This window comes from Brienomyrus brachyistius, chromosome 19 (assembly GCF_023856365.1).
Source record: "Brienomyrus brachyistius isolate T26 chromosome 19, BBRACH_0.4, whole genome shotgun sequence".
Lineage (NCBI taxonomy): Eukaryota > Metazoa > Chordata > Actinopteri > Osteoglossiformes > Mormyridae > Brienomyrus > Brienomyrus brachyistius.
The window spans coordinates 5,124,481-5,139,937 of NC_064551.1; the positions used below are offsets into that span (position 1 = coordinate 5,124,481).

At 49.3% G+C, this 15,457-nt stretch overlaps 1 protein-coding gene across 2 annotated transcripts in view; it reads left to right on the forward strand.

Moving 5' to 3' along the window:
- man1a1 (mannosidase, alpha, class 1A, member 1) overlaps nucleotides 1-15,457 on the forward strand; it is a 74,100-nt gene that overhangs the window by 24,453 nt on the left and 34,190 nt on the right. For both annotated transcript variants that reach the window (XM_048985430.1, XM_048985431.1), the window contains exons 3-4: nucleotides 5,406-5,521; nucleotides 10,752-10,832. In XM_048985430.1, the coding sequence (XP_048841387.1) occupies nucleotides 5,406-5,521; nucleotides 10,752-10,832 (197 nt within the window). The remainder of the gene's footprint in view (nucleotides 1-5,405; nucleotides 5,522-10,751; nucleotides 10,833-15,457) is intronic.

A 15,457-nucleotide genomic window follows, 5' to 3' on the forward strand; every position in this document is an offset into this window, starting at 1 on the left:
TAATTCATTTCACACTTCAGTGGAAGTGGGTTAGATTTTTCTGCAGCCGGGCCGAAAGCTCTGCATTCATATCGGTCATTAAGGATGCATTTCCCCTTGAAGCTCAGATGCCACCCAAAGCCTTGGAATCAAACAGTTGGGCCCCCTGAAAACGGGGGTGATTTACAGCATGCGAACAAAACTCGTCGTGGGCCATGGGGGTCCTGGCAGCTGGGGGTGGGTAGAGTGAGTGGGAGGGGCACCCCAAATGCACTGCAGGTAAGGGAGATGTTACCTCAGCAGCTGCAGATGCACATATTCACATCGCAAGTGTTTTTGATCGATACTTGATTATCCCCATGTTCCCAGGGTTTGACGCCTTGGGCAGGGGGGGGGTCTTCTTCTGTTCGCTTCGAACCGCCGTGATAAAAGCCAGACCACAGCATCCTGAACAGGCGGCCAAAGAAGGAAGCGATGTCCCGTCTGTTTCGTCCAGACGGCTCAATCGTTAGGAGTGCGAACACCCCCAACGCCCCCCCGAAGCTAATTTGGATGGCAGCTGCCCCCACCTATGCGTGACGCTCGAGCAGAGGCAGGGCTCAGAGGGGGTGTAGAGCCACTGCCGGGATTCACACAGTTTAATGGCCCGGTGCTGTGAGCCGCACGCTGACAGCTTATGACAGGAGGCTGGGAGTTTGTAGAACGCCCTATAAATAATTCAGCGGACTGTGTTTTTAAAGCCAGTGCTGGCTGCGGTGCCGTCGGTGTTCAGGGCGCAGGACGGGGCCGTCCTGTAGCTCTGTACCCATGCATGGCCCGGGGGGGGGGGGGGTGCAGGGGTGCATGTCTTTAATCTTTGTGTTTTTGCATACTTAATTTGCTTGTCAAACTCTCTCATCCCGAGATGCAAATAGAAAATGGCCGCTGTCTTTATCGGCTGGGAGAAGTTGCCAGAGCAGTGTGGTCGACGAGCCGTGTGCTGCCCCGCTCTGCTGTGGACTCATCCGGCCTGGCGGCGACCTCATCGCCATCCTCCCCCATGAGCTCCCGGGCTGAGCGTCCGCCCCGGTCTCTGTCAGAGGGCGCCCTCTAGGTTTCCGCCATCTGCTTGTCCTGCTTGGCAGCAGTGAGCTCAGCTCCGTGATTCATCTGGCAGCATCGCCTCGTCCGTGCTCCATGTGTCAGGCTTTGACGGGGTGATCCCTCAGCGGTGAGAGGGAGGGCACCGTGTGTGTGTGTCTGTTTACGCATTCATGCGTGTTCAGCATTCTTCTTGCCCCGCGCTTGTCTTTTCACTGGCTTTCCATCTATCCAGCTTTTAGCCTCATATCTTGGTCAGGATCCCTGGTGGGGGGGGGGGGACAGACCCAGGCAGCATAGGGCTGGAGGCTGTGTGTCCTACCCTGGCCGGTACATGTTCCTGTTTATGTCTGCAAGTGGACGAGAGCTTTCTGGAAATCGGGTTGTTGTTTTAATTTGCTTCCCTTGATTTGATGGCACACTTGCGAAAATCTGCTGCACCATATAAAATGCAATTAGCTGAGTGGGCGATGCAGTACGGTGATGCAGGGAAGGGGGCGCCAGCGAGGCCACTGTCCTTTTCATTAACACCTAGCTCCTCGCCAGGTTGTGACTGCTGATTGATGGACCCTGAGCGCCCTTCCTTCACCCTCCTCTCCTCCCCTCCCACGCCAATGTCAACAGCACTGCCTCTGAATAATCCTTCCATATTCCACCTTTCATCTTGCTCTCTCCCCAAATCCTTCACCCGTACCCGTGGCGCAGTGAGGTGGAGTTGCCAAGAAGGACGTGGCTCTGGCCTGGATCCATGGCAGCGTCCCGTCATGCTCAGGTAGCGAGGGCTCTGATTTAGCGCAGCGCGCTCCACACTGCTCTTGCTGGTGGATACAACTTTCGGCCTGTTGTCCTGCGACATGCACATGAGCCCCCGTGGGATTGGGGGGGGGGGGGGCCTGTTTTGCTTACCGGCTGCCATGAGGAACGGTGGATTGGGGAGTAAACAAGGACAACGGTCTGGTCATAAAGAAGCAATCCCTCATCGGCCTTCCTGCAGTTAGGAGGTTAGGGGGCACCTTTCAGCCCGAATGGCTGCCTAATGGCTCACGCAACACGTTTCTGCTCTAGCGGGCACTGGAGAGAGCCACTGGCTGCCAGCGAAGCCCTCGTCCGGGGTCGTACACAGTACCTGCCGCGCTGTGCCCATTTACATTTACATACTTGGCAGATCCTTCTGTTCAAAGCGACGTACGAGTGACGTCAACTAGGCGTAAGTGCAGCTAGGCTGAGCTTCCAGTGAGTGCACAGGTACAAGTGTGAGCAGCACTGGAGCAGCAGTGATGTGAAAACCTTACAACTACACATAAATATTAGCAAGGTGAGAAGCTAATAACTCTCCCCTGAACTTCAGCACAGTGCTTCAGTGGCATCACGGCTCCGTCAGGGTTCTTGCCTTGGAGGAACCTGTACTCCATGTCTTACTGAAACATTTCAAAATGTCATCTCGGATCTATTCTCCCAAAACAGGCATGAGTATGTTGGTTACTTCCCCCACGCACACACAAAACTAACAGTAGTACTGTCAGAGTAATGAGCTGCATAATATTTATTTATTTATTTTAATATTTATAATATGAAAGAGTTGGCAAGGTGGTGCAGTCGTTATTGCTGCTGCCTCACACCTCTGGGTTCAAGTCTCCAGTGTAAAGAGGTGCTGGGGGTGGGGTTGCATGTTGTTGTTGGGTCCCTCTGTTTGTGCAGATTGCCTCTGGGTTTCCCTGCTTTCCTTCTGCAGTGCCTTTGCCTGTGAGGGTCTTGTACTCTTTGCTATCGGAATCACCATGACCACTTGACAAAGCAGAGCCTGCCAGAGGTCATTGTGCTTTGACTGTGGAGTGCTGTGTCCCTAGAGGAGCCATCGAGCCTCTTTGGTCGTCTGTGAGGAGCAAGTGAACATCTATATATTTTATCATTGATGCAAGTGGAGGAGCGTTTGCCCTGAGGTGCTGTCAGTGCAGTCCCTGCAGAAGGCCTGGGAACCTGTGGCCCTGGGCCTGGGGGCTCGGCCTCTGGCCCTTGGGTGTCACCTAAGGCGGGGCAGAGAACCCACTGCCACCAGCCTCACTGAGACAAACCATGAGAATAAGCTCCTGTGTATCTCTGTATGCCATTTCCGAAATCTTAATATATGCACATTAGTTTCTCCTGGTTTCTCTCTTCCCAGCACAATAAGGGAAATCAGTGAGACGTCAATTGCAGGAAATGTTGTGAAAATAAATTCTGAATAGAAATTTTGGGCTTTAGTAACTCAGAGGCAGAAAGCCAAAGGGCGGTAATCATGCCTTTGTGGGATTGAAATCGGCTGGATCTCACTTTCGTATTCATGAGTACCCGCACCTGTTTTATTGCTTGAATATTTAAAGTCAGAAATGGTATAAACACACATTTTGGACATCAGGACCCATAACACTCATGCACTCCTTGAGCTGAGCTTGCCTGGGCTTGCAGTCTGACTGTATAACTTTAAGTTAGTCCAGTTCCTTCCCACTATGCCTCGTCCTGCTTTCTCATCCTTGCTATTGCAGAGCAGGTGCCTCATGGTCCCCTTCCTGTTGTCCTGGTCTATTGATCCAAGAAAAATAACCGGTAAAATAAAAAATAAACGGGAACAAAACCAAGGTCAGACTGACAGTTATTCCCGCCCAATAAGTGACAGCCTGAAGATGCTTTTTGATCTATAGGCTCGGATAGTTCTCCTTTAGACCTTGCCCTCTTGTGCTGTTTCATGCCACATATTTGCTCATTTCCTGCAAGAGGATGCAAAAAAAAATGCAGTGTTATGCCAACCTTGTGCTCAGAACTTCCTTGAAATGAGGACCTTGAGCTAAAAAGGAGGAAGCAGGGGGAGAAGCTAAGCCTTTCATACTGGCTTTATTTTAGGTATCATTACCGCTAAAAGCCCTTCAGCATTTTGACGGGGTTCCTTGGCCTCTTTGGGGTTTTGTAAGCCTCGTTTGAACATATGATATTAAACTGCAGGCCTATAAATGCTCAGGGTGAGTTGGCAAGCCCCGGCTCTTTGCTAAGTGTCTGGCAGTCGCCTCAGACTGTCATAATTAACGTATGAACAGCAGTAGGGTCCTCCTGTTGGCTGCAGTCATGCCGGATGAGAAGTTCTCATGGCCTGTGAACGCCATCTGCCCAGTAAGGTGCTCTTATTTCGCACGCACCTCCAGGCTGCTGCGGTCCTGTCGGTGGGGGCTCGTTCGCGCCTTTGAGTAACGGGTCCCAGGACAACTTAATTAACCAGCCAGAGGCGATAGGGATTTGCAGCTCGGGCCGGGGCTCCGTGACAAACAAAGTGTCGTCAAGACGACGGCTCATGGTTCCACCATCAATTCGGTACATCTACCAGTGTTTCTTTATTTTTTATATAGTGTGTGTGTGTGTGTGTGTGTGTGTGTGTGTGTGTGTGTGTGTGAATTTATACATTTATAGAGTCGGAGCTGGGTGTGTTCAGTAGTGCGATGGAAACTAGGCAATGGCACGGATACCCTAGACTTTAATTCTCGGAACTGGGGCACAGCTTGTGAGCGCGCTGTCGTAGCAAGCTGTAACGAGATTATAAGAGTCTTCATGAATATTAAGAGGAAGGTGTCCCCATCCGTTATGCCTGTGCGCTCTTTTATTTCTCCTCCTGAGGGATGAATAATCCATTCCGAAATCGGAAGCATATAACTTTACCGTATCAGGATGATGTACAAGCTCAGCCGACGCCATTCATTCCAGTAAAACTGCCGCAAAAAGCCCAGCGTGTACAGATGGTGACTGCCCTTTCCACTGTTTACATTCATTCTTCTCCCCCCCCCTTCAGTTTAATTTATTGGAAAGCTTTTAGCCTAATTAAAAAGGAGTGTCTTTCGTTGCTGGACCGGAGGAGCTCACATCTATTGTTTGCCTCAGGATGGACGTAATGTGATCTGGAACGATCGTGTCGATATGCGGCAGTCACACACCAGGCTGTCTCGGTGCCCCCTGCTGGTGGGAAGGAGCTGGTGCTTCGTTAGCAGAAGCTGGTCTTGGGGCTTCCTGTTGGACAAATGTCAGGACTAACATTAGAGGACTCGGAACAGTCTGCATCTGATTGCCAAGTGTCTTTATCTGAAGTGACGGCAGCCTGCCCAGATGCCATATGCTTGGCTTGTGTGTTTATTTTTTCTCTCCCAGTTTCTTTCCTTCACGAATGCGCCTCCCTAGTTTGTTTGTTTGTTTGTAGTTGGTTTCTTGTTGTGGTGGTTGACTGTTGGTGTTGTTGGTTGTGGGTGTGGTTGGTGGTTGTGTCGTTCCCTCCACCATCTCACAGATCCCTCACAGTATTGTTTCCATTCCCTCTCGCCCTTCCTTTTCAGGAAACATCCAGGGAGCGACCATCGTGGATGCCCTCGACACGCTGTACATCTTGGAGATGTACCGGGAATTTGAGGAAGCTACAGAGTGGGTTGAGAAGAACCTGGACTTCAATGTGGTGAGAGCAGACTCCCCTTTGGCACGCCCTCGCTTTCGGTGGGGGGGGCGTTTGGGGCTTCCATGTCAGAGGCTTATTACTGTGGGCTGCTTCTGCCATCCTGGGTGACTTTGACGGTTTTTCCCTCCTTTTTGCTGACTCAGAGTAATCATATGGATCACAGAATTTGGGAGAAGCTGGCACCCCTACGACAGACCGCAGAGGGCCTTCTGATCGGCCAAAACGGCCCAAACCCCCCCACACCTAGTATCAGATATCAGATGGAACTTTTGTAGAGCCACCTCCCCCCGAGGCTCTCACCCTGTCAGACCAAGGCTGTGCTTCTTCCTGGGTAGATGTCTTTGCGTTATCTGATTACAGCCCACTCTGCCCGCCGGGACCTCTGTGTCAGTCACACACTCGTGTCTTTGAGTGCGGTTTGCAGTCAGATTCCATGTTTAAGAGCAGTGCAGTGCAGGGGCTCACCAACCCCCGCCCCCACCCCCCCCCCCCCCCCCCGTCCCAAAATGAGCTGCTTGTTGGTCCTCTTCGCTGTGTTTTCCTCAGTCATGCTCACTTTCTCAGATCTTATTTATATATTTATTGCCTCATTCCATCTGAGGTATTCTATTCACATTTTATTCCTTTGATTTCACTCCGTCGTTCATTTCCTTCATCCGTCGGCGGAAGATCTGGTCGGCCACATTCGCAGTCTTCCATACGCTAACCCGTGCCCATTGTATCAACGGCGCCCTGCAGTTAAAAGGCGGGAGCTCACAGGTGTCCCCCCCCCCCCCCCCCCCCCGCCACCCTGATGGAAGCTTGGAATGCACAAAAAGGGGAGGGAAAAATCTTAAGAATTGTTGCGTCACCATGCGAGGGATTATTGACAGAGCGCCTTGTCTGACACGTGCAATTTGCCATGGTGGAGGCTTTCAGGACGGCACAGAATTTCCACAAAGGACAGGAAATGGCTTCATACTTCATGATGGTAGCCAGCGAGCCAAAAGGAGACACACGACATCCTTTCATCTTCAGTTTTTTTTTTCTTTACTCTGCCTGCAATTGTGCGGGGTCGCTCATTATGAATTCTCAGAAGAGAGCACTCTCGTTAAGAAGCGTTAAGTTCTCGTCCGCCCTCACACTCCTCTATGAGGGGAGGAAAATATTAATGATCAGATGCTTTAATGAACAGAATTAACAGACTTTTAATTGAAAGGCTTTCCCTCACTGCCCTCCAGCAATTTCGACAAGAAAGGAGCACGAAAAAGCCCACATGAGCCCCGCATTAAAATTCAGTCGGTCTTCTTAATACGGAGTCTTTTAATCTGAAAGTAAATGTAACCTTCCTCTTTTCCCTCTCAGAGCTGTGTTAACATGAAAGAGACAACCTCTGTTTTCCCCTCCTTTGACCTCTATGCCCCAGCAGAAGCTTTGCAAGGCCTGGAAATGGCGGGCTCTTATCTAAGATGCTGTACTTTCTGCCTGGATTGGAGGTGCGTTCTGGGAATACGGAGAGAAGGTATTAATTACCACCACGTCAGTAACGATATGCCAATTACCAGCCTTAAAGCTGACTGAGATCTCTTTGCCGGGATGGCTGTCGAGAGCTAACGCGGCCCAGATGGATGCCGGTGTGACTTTAAATGGGACGGCCCATCGATCGGGGTGAATTGCCAGTGGGAGTGCTTTACCAATTAACCTGTGTTTCATTCGCCCCTGGGAACCTCAATGGAGTGGCCCCATTTTTGTCTCTGTTGTTAGCGAAGCCAGTGGATTTATTCTTTAGGAGGGGGGTGGTAGCCTTCGAGGGTGTCCAGTTAACATTAACCTGATAATTAGCTGACTGTTGAAGCAGGGGGGTTTCCCTGAACATTTCTCCCTCTCCCCTGCTGAAACTGACAGGAGGTGAAAGATGAAGTAGAACCTTCTTTATGTTTGCTTTGACATTAACTAAGCTCAGCAAAGAGCAACGCTTCTGGAGTGGACTCCAGATGCATACTGAAGGAGATGCGCGCTGTTCGCTGGGGTATGGCCTGGCTTAGCGTGCTGACGTGTCTGTCTGTCCCACAGAACGCATTAAGGATACAGGACAGAGTGTCAGGTCTTTCCAACTCGACTGTTTGAGGCAGGACTGCTGCGGTACAAAACACACACACTCACAAGGGTGTCCCTCCCCTCTAAAAAGAAAAGTAGGAATCCATCATCCTTCATTATTATCACTACTGGAACCACCCCATAAAGTTTTGGAATTTTTATCAAACATTAATTTAAAGAGTCTTATGTAAATCCTATTTTTGTTGATCTATTTCCTGTTTTAAATGTCTTGTTGTAAATTATTAATTTGTTTTGCCTTATTGCTAAGATATAGCCCAGCGGACGCGTAATTTTTCTGTAGGAACTCACCAAAAATATGACGCATCTGGTGATGAAGACACTTAATGTTCTTAAATGTTCTGGGGCTCTGTGTGCTTGTAGGCACTCCTGGGATTGGGACAGGTCACATCTCTGTCTGGAGGTTCTAATGGAAAGATGTTAGTGACATCTTGGTATATTCAGTGGAGGTTTTAGACTGTTCCCTGGAATTCCCCAAGGACTATTAGCTTGGGTGGTTAGATCATGCCTGAAAATGTACCGCCTTCAACTCTCTAGTGCCCCCTTTCTTCAGGGGCTGGTATGCAACATCCACTCCACCATGGTATACCCTAGACATGATGGTGTGCCTCCAATTCTCCCTCACGGTTTAATTTAGGTGGCAGCTGACCAATGAAGAGAACTGACTTCTGAGCCTGGATCTTATGGGATGAACACGAACTAAGCTCTCTGCTCAGTTGTCTGTCATGCCAATCAAGGGAAACTCCAACCCCAGCAGCCGGTTTCCCATCCTGTTAGATCGGCAGACGATCCCTGACACGTTCAAGAAGGTGTCTCTAAAATGGCATCAAACTGTAGATACTCCTGCTGACAGCAGCTCCTATGGGGAAACCAAAGCCATGAAGCACTATCGTCATCTAAGTGTCTGCTGTCTGCTACGATGATGCTATCTTCACCCATGTTTGTGACGGATGTTCTCCATGGGAGCTAGGTAATACCATACCTCCCAAATTCTGGAGGAAAGGCTTAGAATACAGAACAGTTGCAGGGTAACTGGGATGTGTCCGTAACTAGCGTCAGACCTGGGCTTATGTGCTTGGACATCTTGGTCCAGTAGTCTGGAAAGCAGCAGTGAATCTATCCTTTTAAAACTGAGCCTACCTTGTAACCAGCTTAAAGGTCTGTAATTAATTTCTGCACCACTGCAGTCGTGATCCCGGAGGTATGGTGTGACTCATGTTGCCCAGTCATGCAGGACCCCATGTGTGTTTGTTAGTGTTTTTGTTTGTGTGTGTTTGGGGAGATCCCGGTTATGATATACTTTTTTTTTTTTTTTGTGACCTCCTGGAAAGGGCCGGTACACACCATCCTTTGGCCGCATCCCCACAAGAGCTGTTCCAGGAGCAGAGCGTTCCGGAAAAATCGGAAAGCATATTTGAAAGAAAATTACTATTTTAAGTAGACTGCTTGCCTACGCTGTCTCCAAGGCTTGGCTGATAAGGTTAATGGGCAATAACTTTTATTATGAACTTAAATACAGTTGGTAACAAATGTAAAAGTAATTTTAACTGTGGCCCACTGTTTTATTATGCTAATTGTCTAATTGCGTCATTTGCATATTCTCATCTTTGGTAAGCAGTGGTGATTAATTTTGACAGTTATTATTTTTGAATGAATAGAACTGGGTGGGTGAGGAGAATTTATTCTGAGCGGAATGGTTTCCGTTTAAAGGATAACAAAGCGAGGGAGAGGTTTCGGGTTTGCCCGAATAAATCCTCTGATTTTGTGAAGTCAGATTTTTTTTTTTTTCCTCTTCCTTTCTTGTCATATAAATGTCACCATGTGGACATGTGCTGTGTACTCAGTTGGAGTCCATTCCTATTTAATGCCACAGCCCCACCTCTTTCCACTCTTTCTGTAGACGTAACTCAATTCCGTTGGTGTATTATGCATGCCAAGCTGTTATTAAAATGAATGAGATGCAGTTTGGAAACTTGTACTTGTTGCTAGGGAAACACAATTGTGTACCTTCTCATGTTCTTTTACCGGAAGGTAGTGTTTGACAAATAAGTTTTCATTACCACCTCAAACCCCAACCCAATATTACCAGTACTGCCGTCCCCCCAGCCGACGATGGGCTGTGAAAATCATAATGTAATGGGGAAAGGGGGTTAGAAGGCTTTTGGTGTTTTATGCTTAAGTTTCTCTGAGTGCAGAAAATGAAAAACTTGTCTTTGGCGTCGTTGAATTCTCCATCCATGCCGTTTGTTCTCGGCTCCTACGCATTATTAGCCGGTGGTAAGGGTGTCTAGCTGTACCCAGGTCGTCCAGTGGTGCTCACTGCTGATCTGCTACTTAGGTTAGGCAATCAGGGGATTTTGTATGAGCGAAAGATCATAGGGAAGCTTTTTTTTATGGGTCAGGATAATAATGCATAGAACTGGCAAATATGCTTGGATTCCGTACATGTCCCGTTGCCTTTGAAGTGAAGGAAAACACCTGCCAGTCGTATGAGTACAGGTACATTGGAATTCTTCTTTTCACATATCCCATCATGCTCTCCTTTGAGACACTGATATATATATATACACATATATAGTACACACACACACACACACCACACACAGTTGAGTGAAGCTTGGGTCTGAGCACAGGGTTAGCTATTTACCCGGCGCCGTTGGAGTATTTTGGGAGGGGGGTTAAGGTTTTTGCTCAGGAGCCCAGTAGAAGGTGTGACTATTCTTCCACAGCTGGGGCTTGACCCAGCAACCTTCCGATCGCAGGCACAGAGGCCTAACCTACTCGGCAACACTCCGCCTTCCTTGGGTCTTGCTTCTCCATCCGAACACTTTGATCTCACTTTCAGCTTCCCCGTTGGGTTCTTTTCTCTTTTATTCTATTCAGTAGTTAGATTTCCGTGATCCAGGGCTTGGTAAACAGAGCTAACAGATGCTGAGATGAAAGGCAGAGGATACTTTGACCTATAGCAGTAATTTTGTAGACACACTAATATGTATACATGCATTATGCTTTCTGTATAAATTGAGACAGACCCAGGTATTGGGACATGACATTTCTTACAGATGCCGTACATGTGCCCCTCACCTCTACGTTTTGGCTAACTGCAGCTTTGCACCGTCCTCTGTTCTCTCCACAGAATGGCGAGGTCTCCGTCTTCGAGGTCAACATCCGCTTTGTCGGTGGGCTCCTCTCTGCATACTACCTGTCTGGGAAAGAGGTAGGGAAAAGCCGAGATGAAAGACTCCCCTGGCTTTGGAATACACAGCTGCTGCTGACGTACTTGGGTACATGTGGGGTTTGACAAGAAGGGTTCTTACATTCTGATGTGAGTCACTGTGGTTGGGGGGGCGGTGGTGCGGCTTGGATTTGTACCCAAATAATAAGATGGTGTTTCTGTGTGGGTTGTATTACCACATTGTGGTGAAACCTGTTACTTTTTAGCTTGTGGAGACAATTCTCAGGCAAATATCTATGAACGCACTCGAAAAATCACAAGAGCCAAAAGTCTTGTGTTATGCTCATAGAAATGAATCAGGAAACCTCACAATGATAGGTGTGTGTCTGTGTCTGTGTCTGGCCAGGCTCTCCCTAAGCCTGGAAGAGTGAATAAAGAAGGCATTTCCTTAAAGTGCTGGCCTGCTTTGATTAAGGATAGTATTACGCCCAGCCTTGTCTTGATGCTGGTTTGGGGGGAATGTAGTATTAATGATGCCGACTCAAGTCCAAGCCTGTTTTGTTTTTAGGGACTAATTGTTCCCAGTCTGCACCTGCCATGGTAACGTGTCTGTGGTGAATATGTTGTTGCTGTAAATGCTGAAGTACACTAGTGTTGGGTAACATTTCGGACGCTTTGTGAGGCATGCTGTTAAAGGTCCTCCCTTAATCGGAATCACCCGTCGACAAGTGGGTGCCGTGGAGCCCCGATAAGTGTCCGAGTCTGGGAGTGTGCCAGGGATAGAGATGGGGAGTGTGAGTGCCGAATAATCCCGAGAAGAGCACGATAATTGCCAGAAGCATTTTGGAAAAACTTGCGGCGGATGAACAATTGCAACTGCCAGCACTGGGATCTGAGAGGAGCCACTGGGCTTCCCAGCTGTGTCACCGTCACAGAGCCGGATGTCACTCGGGAACAGAATCGTTCGCTTTTTGTTGTTATCCGAACGCTTGTCCCCAGCAAAGTGCAAAAACGTCCGTTAATGTTCAGGCACTGGCCTGCTCCAGTAGGCTGCAGGATGAACCTGGTCATTATGGGATATTATCGCTGATATAGCTATCATGTTTCCGGATTAAAAGTTAGAATGCCTTCCAGCGTTAGTTTGCAATTTGAAGAAGCAGTAATTACCCCTTGAAACGGCATGTGTAATAAGCCGTAGCTGAGCTGATCCACAGCTTACAGCACTTGTTAGGCCACTGTGTAGACGACCAGAGATGCGGGTGGGGGGGGGGGGCGACTCGATGGCCACGGGGGGGGAGAAGAAATGAGTCATTCATAGTCTTTTCTGCAGCTGCTATTCATCGGTCTGGTGATGAAGGCTGAGAGCCGTTTCTGCCGCTGATCATCATTAGCGCTCCGGTAGCTACGGCCGGTTACCTTGGCCGTTGAAGTGCTGACTAAGCAAAAAAAAATCATTCCCAAAAAGCATTCCCGCCAGCAATGGCAAACATGCCCATGCATGTCACGGGAGGGAATGGCAGAGTTTTCCCTTTTGTACGGTTGCTAAGTTCTAAGGAGCAAGAGGTTAATTATCCATGACCTTTGTGTTATGTTGAACTGTTAAAGCGTATGGCAGAAAGTTTGGCTTAAGTGCGTCTGGGTGGTGGTCATGACAGTCATATGACAGGTTCCAACAAAAATGTTTCAAAATATTCCTTTTTAAAGCAGTTTCGGTTATAGACGCTGAAATCCTTCATAGGTAAATACAGGACTGAGATGCCAGGGGAATGAATGCCATTATTTCAGGAACAATTGCTTTGGGAGGTGTGAAGAACAATCAGGAGGGGTGAAAAGAGTGAAATCAATGAGAAGGTCATAAGGCCCCTTGGCGTTGTGCCAGCCGTGAATCGGCTTACGGGCTGTCAGGGCTGGCTGCATGCTGCCCAGTTCGGGGACGTTATGGCGAGCTAAATTCATTTGCCCCTGAGTATTTTGTCACAATCCTATGTGGCAAAGTAAATAACTGTCTTTTGTTTAAGAATTAACACCTAATCAGGGGCCATTTAGCAGCAATATTGATGAACAGCAGAATCTTTTGTTATGAGGGAAGAACTGTTTGTTTCCCTGTTAATCTCTCCGGCCTCGGGGTGTGTTTTGGCTCTTTCACATCAAGCCCTGGCCGGTGCTAGTGCCGGAGTTCACGCGGACCCCACCAAAAACCGTCTCGCATTCACACTGCACTTGGTGCCGAGAGGGTAGAACGATGACGTCAGTATGTACGTGTTGCTGGTGGGAGGGGTACAGTTTCGGAGTGAAGAGAAAAATGGAGGGCCGTGTCAGATGTGATGAACGCAAGACTTTTTTTTTTTTTTTTTTTTAATTTACCGCAATTGCTTACATGATTTTTAGCTGTACTCTCCATGTATCGGACCCGCACCGCTGCCGGGCCAGAATTTAGGCTCGGCACAGGCACCAGCCCTGGTGTGAAAGGGCTATGTGTGTGTGCCCAGCCTCCGCCATCGCTGTGGACGCTCGGTAATGCAGTCTGCCTCCCTGAACGGTCAGTCAGCTGTGAGGATGCATTATTCACCCGTTTATCACTCGGGGGGGGGGGGGGGGGGGGGTAGGCAGCTGGGGGCCGGAATGAGGCCCTTTTGTTACCTGTGAGAGGCACGGACCTTGAAATGGGCTTCTCAACATGCCAACGAGAAGGGGGACCAGTCCCGGGAGAGTGGGGGGGGGGGTGTTTCTGGATTGCTGGAATGAAAACAATGCATAGCGATGTGGGGGGAGGAGGGTTGCAAGATCTTCATCTCGATCTAGACTCTTTGATGAAATTTTTATGGCCGAAACTGCACCGGCGTCTGCCCCGCATCCAAAGCAGTGGCGTCATTGCAAGTCCGAGCTTCCAGAAAAGCTGTGAGGGGAATGTAAACATACAGGCTGTCGTGGTCCGAGTGGGGGGGGGGGGGTGGCTGAATCCGTGTGAGCAGCCATCTGGGGGGGCAGCGGGGGCGACCTCCTGGGGGGGGCCGAGGTTATTCAAGTCGATATGAGTAACAGGTGAATCGACTATGACCTGATATATGGGTTTATTATTAACGGCGGGCAGGATTTCCTCCGCTGACCTGCGGTTACGGCAAGTTGCCTCGTCAGAGCTGAGCTCCAGGTATTGATTTCTGCAAGCATAAGTCATCCTTATGTGTGGGACAGGGCCTGTCACCCGGGCAGCACAGCTGGGCCCCGTCGTTTATTTTTGGCTCCTGGAGATTAGAAAACATCAAACACCCATCCGTAATCTTACCTGATTTTATTCATATATTTTTTTTGACAGTCGCCTCTGTTGTGGACATGTGTTTGGATTTGCTTTATCCTTCCGGGCTTGTCGGCATGGGGGTGGGGGGGGGGGGGGGTTGATGGAGAAACTCAAATCAAAGCCTGTCAGGGACAAATGGAGCGGAGGCCTGGGGGGCGAACTTGTAGGAGAGCTGGGCCGGGGCAAGACCGCCCCATCACGTGGCAGCCTTAGACGCTGTCAATCATTGTCGGTGGGGGGGGGGGGGGCAAAACCACAGAGGGGTTAGAAGAACATGCACATGGACACAATTCCCCACTGCTCCCGGGCAGGGGAGGGGTGGGGGAGGTCATATAACATGTTAATAATTAAACGTCCACGGAACTTAATCCTTCAGGGAGCCTGGTACCAAGACAGCATGTGGTTCCTGCTACCCTGCTGCCACCCGCTCTCTCTGTACAGTGTATGCTAGATTTGGCCCCTGAGCCTTTAGCTGGTGTTGAAATACTGTTAGCGACACACCCCCCCCCCCCCCCCCCCCCTCCTCTCCGATCGGTGTCTGTAGGGGAAAAGAATGTGGAGCTCAGCTGGATGGGAGCGTAGCTGAAATATTATAATAGGAATATTAATATAACATCGTAACACGAGTCGGAGCGGTAATAATGACATCGGAGATATTAGTAAAAATGAATAATTGTCTTTTAAATGTAGTCAGTGTTACAATGAATTTTTGTGCCTTAAAATGGCGCAAAGAGAGTCAGTCTGACAGCATGTCTTGCTTTTAACCGCTGAGAGCGCAGCCCATTAGTCACACAACCCCTTGTGGTCTGCTTTAGGTGTGGGCAGCAGTCAGGATAGTCCCCCAGGGGTTTGCCGGTTGTACTCTCTGGCGCCCTCTTAAGGCACTCAGCGGATAGTGCGCGTCATTCAGCATCATTATTTCTCGGTGCTGACGCTACCCAGCCAGGATGAAAAGCTGAGGGTCTGCTCTTTAAAAAGCCGCTCCTGACAGAGGCTAACGGGTGGTCCGCAGGAAAGCGGCGGCTCCCGCCAGACGCTGACATTTACCACGGTGCAAGCTGCCTCTTTGCGTCTGAGAAGCAGCCCCTGCTGTGAGTGCCCCGGACCAGCCTTTATTTCCCCCCGAAGGCCACAGGCAAGTGCCACACAGCAGGGGGCCCGAGGCATGAAGAGGCGGGCCTTTCGGCCAGCCCCGTGTCGAATAACATGGATGTGACGGACAGTTAGTTGTTTAATTTAGACCTCAGTAACACCCTGTTCAATTAATCCATTTGAAAACCTCACCATATTTATAAAGGATCTTCACTGTATGGACATAACAGAAGTGTTTTGGGGAACCTGCTTGCATCAATCATGTCTCAGAAAAACAAAA